At 38.2% G+C, this 10,102-nt stretch overlaps 1 protein-coding gene across 1 annotated transcript; it reads left to right on the top strand.

Moving 5' to 3' along the window:
- The first annotated feature begins 7,997 nt into the window (after positions 1-7,997).
- On the top strand, positions 7,998-8,975 carry MC3R (melanocortin 3 receptor). The gene is given in 11 exon segments (XM_035548344.1): positions 7,998-8,047; positions 8,049-8,224; positions 8,227-8,258; positions 8,260-8,322; positions 8,324-8,375; positions 8,378-8,508; positions 8,510-8,533; positions 8,535-8,611; positions 8,613-8,646; positions 8,648-8,944; positions 8,946-8,975. Coding segments are annotated over 11 exon segments (966 nt in total).
- The last annotated feature ends 1,127 nt before the right edge of the window (positions 8,976-10,102 follow it).

The following is a 10,102-nucleotide window of genomic DNA, read 5'->3' as shown; positions in this document are numbered from 1 at the left end:
TTTGAAATTCCAGCATCAGTGTCACTGAGTTTCTTATCATCAGAATATTTGCTGGGGAATGGAAAGAGCGAGGGGAAGTCTGCAGAAGTTGGTGGCATTCACACATCCCTTCTCACTTAGTATGAGGAGTGAAGAAACAGATTCCAGGAAAAATACTTGCCCAGCTTCACACGACTAGGGGACTACAGAGGGGAAAACACAAAGCTCAGGCTCACGGCCCCAGTGTGTTTACTTCCCCGCTTTTCATGGATTGAGACCTCAATGAGAGGGAAAGTAGAACTACATTTGAAAAGAAGAATATTGTGTTCAATAGACAGGAATTAGGTACTCGGGGTTTGAATCTCAGTCACATAATCTCATTATATCTCCACTGCAGAATGGTAGGAGTATGTTATTCCCTTTCCTGCTTTGCCATCTAATTAGCAGCAAAGGAAAGATAACCCAGTAGGCATGGGTGTGTGTCTACAGCGGTGACTGATCTCTGGACACCTTGTTAGCACATGGTCTCTCTAGACAGTCCACAAAAGCCTTTCAAGCTAATATTGCTTGGAGAAAGAAAGGCATCATCAGATCACATAAAGAAAATCCTTAGTAAAATTAGGCATATATATTGTTAATATATTGTATGTATACATATGTTAATATTTCATATATATATTAATATTATATATGTGTGTATGTGTGTTTGTGTATATATATATATGTGTATGTATATATATACACATATATAACTACCAGAGAAGAAACAGAAGGGAGTCAGGAGGAAGCAGGAGGGGTTTGAAGACTCAGCCTGTCCACCTGAAAAGAATTTGCTGGGTAGTGATAACATTATCCTTCAGAAAACTACAAACAAGGGACATCCTGAGATCAGACTTCACTGGTTAAGGGTTATGTCACCTGCACCCTCTGAGCCCAGGAGAGCAAGGTTGCAGAATGGTTTTAGAAGTTTCTAAGCTGTCAGCAAAAGCATCCTTGGTGAATTCAGATGAAATCTAATTATTTCTGCCATCAGAAGTTAAGTAAGACTGAAGATGGATGTAACCTTTTCGTGGCAATACCTTTTCTTGTCAAGAAAACATTCAGTACTAACAAAATGTCAGCTTTTCTTGTGTTAAATGGGAAAATGTGCTATTCAAAAACCCCTAACTATACATTATCATCAAATACAAAGAAAGATGTGTAAATAACCTTGAGTACTTGAACTGGAGAAAAAACACACACACACACAAAACCATGAAATGCTGTGAGTCTAAATAGATGTCGCTTCAGTTTTCATTACCAAATGGGTACAAGGTTTCACAAATCACATTTGCTTTCTAAATGTATTTAGCTTTCCATATCGAGAAGATTCTAACAGAAAATATTCTATATTACACACTGTGGTTTGACATTACTAGCAAAAAAAAAAACAGAAAAAAAAAAAAAAAAGCCATATTGCAAATTTCAGAATCCAGAAAAGGAATCCTGAAGAGAGTTTAAATCTCATTTTACCCCGAAGGGCCAAATCCCTGGGAGCAGCAGTACCACTGTGCCTGTGTGGTTGGTTTAATAAACAGACACAGGCCTTTGCTATTTGTAGTTACAGCTAAATCTAAGCAGTAAACTAAAGATTGTCTCACTCTGTTCTAGAAGTTATTTACAAATAGTGATGCAGATAAAAACACTGAAGCTGAATTTCTTTTTACAGCTCTAGGATAGTATTAAGGTCACATCTGCCAAACACGAAAAGAACAGAATAGGAAAAACCTTGGACCAAACTAGCAAGATAGAAGTTAGGCTTAACAGATAATTAAAATTAAGGGTTAGGTTCTAGAAGTTTTTATCACAGCAGTAAACGCTCGTGGGACTTTTTTTTCCCCCACTTTCTTTTCCTTCTTTTTTCCTTTCTTCAAACCTAGTCAGCCAAGGATGTTTTTTTTTGCAGTCTTCACATGAGGTCATGCACAAATAGGCAGAAATAAAAGTAGATATTTTAAACATCCTGAAACTGATACTTCTACAGGTCTAGGACTGGCTGATGTCAGGTACAGCGCACAGTACATCTCTAGTACTTGAGGAGTAATAGTAACAGAAAAAAAGCCGTGATTTTTCTGATTCTTGTTTCTGTCCTTCTTATATGTGTATTTTGTCTGCAAGGAAACAACACTGGACTCCAGGTACAGCAACAAACTGAGGTACTCTAAGCATCAACAGAAAATTCTCTCCCAATACCCATCCACCCACAGCATCTGACACCTCGGTAAGACCATCTTTGAACCTTGCCTGTCTCCAAAGCCTTGCATTCATCTGTAGTGCCGGGAAAGAAGTCAGTCAGCAGCAATAGGTTATTAGGCTTTAGACAGCCAAATGCACCTACGGCTCAGCCCCTGCACCGCAGGGCAATGAGATTTGTGAAAACAAAGGCTGCAATATTTTCCAGAGACACAAGGAAAATACTCCAGGGATTCTTGGCACTGACAAAGCTGAACAGCAGAATGCAGCTGGCTCAATCATATCTGCTTGTCTTTCACCGTTTACGTGAGAGGACAAAAACTGATACTCAGTGTTATTAGTCTAAAGCACTTAAAATCCATTGAATATGAGAGAGCACCTGCAGGTGCTGCTAAGTGTTTTGCAATCAGATCTGCTTTGTCTCCTTTTGAACTTGGATGAGAAAGAAAACTGTGTATCATGTCCAAAAGTTGAGTCTAGTTAAATTAACTTGTTAATAGGCTGAAATTATAGAAATATTCATCTAAAAAGCCACTTTGTTGTAATCACTGCTAGATGTTCCTGTTCTTCTCTAATCACAAAGGTTGGCAGACCCTCTCTCCACTTGCAGTACTGGAGCTTTTTGCTGCAGCCACGGTTGAAAGGAAATTGAAAGAATCAACTCCGAAATGCTGGGAACTGCAAGCATTCTACTTCAATAAGGTTTCAGTTGGTTATATCAGGTGAGGATCTACTCTTCCGATTTGAAAATTTCTTCTAGTAATCTGATACAAATGTGTACACCTCTATTCACCTCAGATTCACTCTTGCCTCAGATCATAGTGAGCCTCAGACTATAAAATAATTTATTAGCTATGGACTTGATTGAAAAATGTATGAATACAACTTCGTGGAGGAACACAATCGATATTTTTCCGGTATTGTATCTGATTATGCAGTCTATGAATGACAGTAGTAAGAAGTGCTTTTGCAAAGCTGTTACTCTAAGAATTTCATAAAACCACAGCATTTTAGTGACAGCACTAATCATCCAAGTATTTATGATGGTGTCATCATATGTCCTTTTTGCCAGATTATTGTGAGGTTCCTACTTCCATCTTGGTGGGGTTTGATAACCTGAAAGCAAAAGAGCCCAAACCAGATTTCCACTATATTTTAATAACTAGTGATATCTTCATGACTTCAGTGAAAAAGACTAATGATGTTTTTTTTTCTTGAACTAGGTCACTACTCAACAGGTTTATAATCTACACGTTATTTGGTGAATAATATCTGAAGTTTAATTTATTGTATTTGTCAAGTATTCTATTACCAAAAACTAAAATTCTATTGAGTCACAGTTCAGCACAGAATAACTCTGTGTGTCAGTAAAGAGCTGAGTAAACACCATGAAGTGCCCAGGTCAAGAATTCAAGTACCTGTTTAAAGATATTTCCAAATAAAAGCCTGTAACATAATGGGCACTCTAGAAAAGGTTGCACAGAATTCAAAACCAGTGTACTTTGCTTTTGCTTCACTAAGATAAAATATTTTTATTTTTATCTAAGTCTTCTATAAAGGGCAAAACTGAGGAGAAATCTTCAAAGTATTCAATCGTTACTTTGGCTATTTGGAGCAGCAGGAAAGGAGTAATTACCTGTTGCGTAGGAATAGCTGCCCTTGTTTATTATTCTATGACTTCCTTTAAATTTTCCAATTTGGTTGTGCACAAACTATTGTTGAAAAAGAGTGAAAGGAAAATAAATGATATGCCATTTATCAACTGATACCAGATTGATTCTTGTGACAAATGTTAAACAAGGTTCTTCATTCACAACATCACAAGAGAAATATGTTTAAAACTCCATTATCACATATTAGCAGTAATGTATTTTCTTTTTACCTTTCCCTGAGATTATACAGTTTTTATAGTGAAGAAACAAGTGAGTAATAATAGCATGCAAACAAAAAAAAAAAAAAAAGGCACGACCGAGTAACTATATCTCTGGAAAAGCAGCTGGAACTGACAGCTGAGGGCATCAACTTATATTAATATTTATAATAATATATTATTGCAAATATATTGCAAAATTTCAGTTTCATGTAGGCTTTCCAATTCTGAGCAGGGCAATCCCTAACACCTTCTGAAAATAAGGCCTAAGGTGTCTTGTGGCAAGCACAGCTTCCTTCCCATTTTTGCAAAGACCTTAGAGATGGCTTGAGCTTGCCAATCAGATACATGATGCTCAAGCCCACTATTTTTAGCACTTAATGGCAAAGCTAATAGTGCCATTAATCCACTCCGGTATATAACATTCAATTTCCACTTCAAATTGCATCTCAGTGCCAATGGTAGCTTGATTCCTGCGTCAGATGCATTTGGAAAATCATGATGAAACATATTTAATGGCTTCTGATTCTCAGATTCAGCTGACATATGGGAAAACCTGTAGCAGTCTTTTGGAACAGTGTAATGGAGAATTCGAGAGTTGATATTTACAGAACTGAAACTGAAAATAATTTTTTGGCCTGGGCTGAAGTAAAGAGTGACATTTCTTGTAAGCCATGTTCAGTCAACCTGGACACTTCCCGTGTGCTCATCCCTCATTCTGACTCTCCTGACTGGATGTGGCTAAGCCTCTTTGCTGTTTTGTTTCCTTTTACACCTTTTACGTTCTTCCTACCACATGTAATTGAATTACTTACATCTTGTTCCTTTTTTCTTTTCTTTTTTTTTCTTTTAAAGGCAGGTGTTTCTAGAAGAAAGAAGCCATTGCCTTTATTATCCAAAAAATGCAAGGAAATTAATAGGTTTCCTTTGAAAAAAGGGAAGCTGCAAGCTCTGTTGTTTGTTTTTTTGTCTTGAGTCATTTCTCCAGCTAATGGCTATTTAAGGATGAAATCATGATATCCAAAGCAATAAATTATATAAGATGATTCACTCGTGCTTTGTACTAATGATGACTCAATTCTGGTTTTGCTTTTAACTGATAGAGCACCTTTTTTATTCTGAAGAACTAATGAGCATAATGCAGTACATTGCTGTGCCCGGCCAGATGGGAAGGGACGACTGAATTTAAATGGCAAAACACTCCTGGAATTTGCTTACATGGGGGCGCCTAAAACATCTGTGCCCCTCCATCAGCAGGTGGTCCAGAGCCAAGCACAGAAGGATGCTGTACCTCAAGGGTGTATCTTAAGGGTGGGCACCTTCTCCAGGACTGGGAGGCTCTACCTTCCATCCTGCTCCCACCCAAGAGAAAACAACCTCCACCTGCCACTTCACAAGACAATGCACAAGGAAGAGCTTGCAAGGAGGGAATATCCTGCCCAGCCTTGGGCTCCTCCTCTGTTGAAAAGACAACGTTTATTAGGGCAGTGACAATCACTCTATCCAGAAATCACTAATCTTCAGTGCACTCCAGCAGCTCGAGAGAGCTGGCAAGAAACAACTGAGGTTCAGCACACAAAATAAAGACAGCCTGCTCTAGGCATAAATCCATAACTGCTACACTCTAGAGGGGGGCAATTATCTTTTCCCTATTATGGGATTAGAGGAATGGCAGAGATATTTTGTTGTTTAAATTATCTGCTTTGAAATACATCACTGTGAATTTAGGGAGGAGACTTTGAAAGACCAATTAAGTTCTTTAAAATGTTAACTGGACAAATTGTTGGGCAAGTCCCCAAGTTATTTTGCATATTAAAAAAAAATTGCTGCAATGGATGCCGTCCTTGCACAGGTATCATCTGAAGTCTGAATTTGAGATTGAATTACTGGTGCATGTTAATGAAACTGGGCTCAAAATGAAAATGAAAAAAGATTTTTCACTTTCTGAGCTAACAAAGCTGTGATAGAAACTCCAAATATCAGTACACGGTGACACAGTATTGCTTTGATTCTAAGAACTCCTGTGAAAACACCAGTCATGAAATACACAGACATCGGTTCGTACTTAAAAAAAAAAATCAAATTAAAAAATTCACTATACAGATATAGTGTGACCTGAATAATGTGCAAGGAAAACCCACCTTGTTGCTCTCCACTCAATACATGGTAACTGGTTCCACACAGGCTTAAAAGCAAGTACAATTCCATGTAAGGGGTAGCCTCCAATGAGATAAAGCAGCTACTGGGAGGAAGGTTTATTTTTCAAAGAGTAAAGAAAGGTAAGGGTGGCATGGAAATTTATTTCAATCTCCAATAGAAATGACTAGCTGGGGATCATCGTTAGCGTTAAGGGATGATAAAAAAGTTCAAGTGCAATTAGGTCAGAAGAAAAGATTACTTCAGGTCATTGGACAGGCTTCCAAGGAAAACAGACCAACACTAGATTTCCATTCTCATGAACTGAACAATAGTATAAATAATAATACTAATAATTGGGGACAAAACAAAAAGAAAGAAAAAGAAAAAAGAAAAAGAAAAAGAAAAAGAAAAAGAAAAAGAAAAAGAAAAAAGAAAAAGAAAAAGAAAAGAAAAAGAAAAAAGAAAAAGAAAAAGAAAAAGAAAAAGTAAAAGAAAAAAGAAAAAGACAACTGAGGCAACTGAACTTGAAGAACCCTGTCCTTGAAGCCAAAGTTAGCAGAGCTGGTTTTGGAAAGTGTATTCATCTACAAATTCAGTTCCATGTAATGCATTCAACACCCAGCTGAGCATCTGAGCCACCTGGGTAAACCCTTCACTGCCTATACAATCTAGTCCACTTCACGAGGCAGGGGAGAGGAAAAAATATATGTATTAACTAGCAAGAGTTGGTTAAACCTCTAGGCTTGACTGAGATCCTTGAGCAGAGCTGGAAGAGCCCATGCAGGGATGGATGCACAATGCAGAGAAGACGTGCACCTGCACTTTGCTTCACTTGTGAGCAAGGGAATTTGGGAATCAAAATAAAACAAACAACAAAGCCCAAACCCAAATCATTTGATGGGCAAGAAATGCAAATCCCCGAGAGCTTGTAGTCTCAGATGCAACCGACCACTATTCTAGCCTTCAGAGCATCTCAGCGTAGAGCTCTGGCTGTCTGGGCAGGAGTGCAGAGCAATATAGTGCCATGAGCACCCTACGCACCTCTGAACACCCCTCACCTTTTTTTTCTTCTTTTTTTTTTTTTCCTGTTTCTTCCCACCAGATGAATTTTAGGGCAAAATCTATCATATTTGTTTATCTGCAGAGGGCGCCAGACAGTTTCAGATCCTCTGGTGGATCCAGTCGAGGGGATGCTGTACCTGGTGGTTGCAGCTGTCACTCAGAAAGGTGCTTGCTCTCTAATGGCCACTGCTCTGCAAGGAGGATTTTGTAGGAGTTTTTTATTTCATGCATGTATAAAACCCCTTGGTTCCTTTTTTTTTTTTTTTTTTTTTTTTTTACTTTTCTTGCCATTGAAATAGCAAGAGATGTTTCACAAGCTGCAACACACGAACCCACCACTGGCCCCAGCCAGCTGACAGCAGCAGATGAGGAAACTGCCTGCTTTTAATCACCAGAATTAGAACCAGCAACGTGCTGCTGCTGATTTTTCCCTTCAGAGAAAACTGTCTGATGCCTGATTTGAAGCTCACTTTCTTCTAAGGCAGAAGAGCAGCCTATGACTGACACAAAAACTCACTGTAAATGAAGATTTATTTTTTGTGTGTGTGTTCTACTTGCAAAATCGATTAACAAAAACTCCTGCTTGATTCCATCCCATGTGCACAACAACAACTTGGAAAGCTTTTTTTTTCTTCTTTTTTCTTTTCCTCCTTTTTTTTCAACTCTTTGCTCTGTCCGTCTGTAATCCCTTGTGAATTCAAGTCCTTTGCTGACAATGAATACCACACACCTTGCTTTTCATTTCAGCCTGTGCTGCTTAATGTCACGAAGACTTCAATGACTCAATTCTCAACAACAGAAGCGGCGATGGATTTTGTGAGCAGGTCTTCATAAAAGCTGAAGTCTTCTTGACTTTAGTGATCATCAGCCTGCTGGAAAACATCCTTGTCATTCTTGCAGTGCTGAAGAATGGAAACCTGCATTCTCCCATGTATTTCTTCCTGTGAGCTTGGCTGTGGCAGACATGTTAGTGAGCAATGTCAAATGCCTTGGAGACCATCATGATTGCAATCCTGAGCAACGGCTATTTGATCAGTGATGCACCACTTTATTCAGCATATGGACAATGTGTTTGACTCAATGATATGTATTTCTTTGTAGCCTCAATTTGCAACCTCTTGGTTATAGCCATTGACAGGTACATAACGATTTTCTATGCTCTCCGTTACCACAGTATCATGACAGTGAAGAAAGCTTTAACCCTGATTGTGGTCATTTGGATCGCTTTGCATCGTCTGCGGCATCATATTCCATTGCCTACTCAGAAAGCAAAACTGTCATTGTCTGTCTCATCACAATGTTCTTTACCATGCTCTTCTCATGGCCTCCCTTATGTTCACATGTTCTTGTTTGCACGCCTGCAGTGTTAAGCGGATCGCTGCCCTCCCTGTGGACGGGGTGCCCTACCAGCGTACTTGCATGAAAGGAGCTGTCACCATCACTATATTACTAGGTGTCTTCATTGTTTGCTGGGCACCTTTCTTCCTTCACCTCATTCTCATTATTTCTTGCCCAATGAATCCATACTGTGTCTGTTACACTTCACATTTCAATACCTATCTGGTCTTGATAATGTGCAACTCAGTAATTGATCCGCTTATTTATGCCTTCCGGAGCCTGGAGATGAGAAAGACTTTCAAAGAAATAGTGTGTTGCTGTTACCGGCATGAGTGTGGGACAGTGCATGCTGTAAACATCTGGCTTTGTGTTGAGAATAGAGAGAGTATACATACAATAAGTGTATGATATATACATGTATGCAGATACCTAGCAAGTCCACTTTAAAAGCCTTGCTTGCAGGAAGGGCACAGGGAAAAAGAAAAAGAAAAAGAAAAAAAAAGGAAAAAAATATTTAATGCCTTGATTTATACTTTTCAAAATGAGAAGGATTTAACTAAATGATTTGAAGTTATTTAAAGAGTTGTAACAAAATTAGTTTTTTAAGCAGTTGCAAAATAGATCAAAAAACTTACTGGGGAAAAAAAAAAAAAGAAAGGATCCTGAAAGTGAATGCTACCTTACAGAGAATGGAATAATATTGTGCCTCTACCCTTCATTTGTACCTGTTGCTTTATCTCTGTGCCTCTGTCAACAAAGTCAGCATTTTCTAAGAGTCCATTAGCAACCTCTTATGAAAAGCTATTCACTTGCAAGACAAATAAATCAAAACAAATCAAACCACTGATAGGTAACAGCATGGCTGGTACTGTAACTCTGATGTCTCTATCTTTTAATAAAGGATTAGATTGACATTTATGCTGCTTGCTATCAAGTCAACTGAGAAAAGTCTTAAAAGGATCAAAGTAAGCAGTTGCCTGGCACTGAAATATTCTTTCAGTAGAAGTCAGCTAAGTGAAAGTGAACAAACTACTGTATAAGTGATAGTGTGATTTGAACAGCTGACTGATAGAAGGGACTCATTTAAGAAGGCATCTACATTGCTTATTGTGATATAGGAGTATTATATCCTCTAAAGTAAAAAAATAATATGGAATGCACTGATAAATGCACTATTTGGTAATGTTAATAAAATAAATCATGGATATCTCCTTTTGATAAATAGTTACCAGGAAGATTCACCCCTTCAGAATTTTGAAGACCATGGGTCTGAAGACAGAGCTGAATATAAGGAATAGCTAAAATGCCAAATAGTTTGAATTTAGCTTTGTGTTTAAAGCTGCATGAACTCTTCAGAATAGCCATTTGGCTAATTTAGGTACCTTTCAAGATAGTAAGATGTGTATGGCAGATATGACTTCTATGCACTGTGAAATATGTGTCGTGGGTCAAACTGATTTTACTTAAAGATCTTTAAACTGA

Source organism: Cygnus atratus, chromosome 16, assembly GCF_013377495.2.
Source record: "Cygnus atratus isolate AKBS03 ecotype Queensland, Australia chromosome 16, CAtr_DNAZoo_HiC_assembly, whole genome shotgun sequence".
Taxonomy (NCBI): domain Eukaryota; kingdom Metazoa; phylum Chordata; class Aves; order Anseriformes; family Anatidae; genus Cygnus; species Cygnus atratus.
This window is presented reverse-complemented; position numbering and strand designations above follow the sequence as displayed.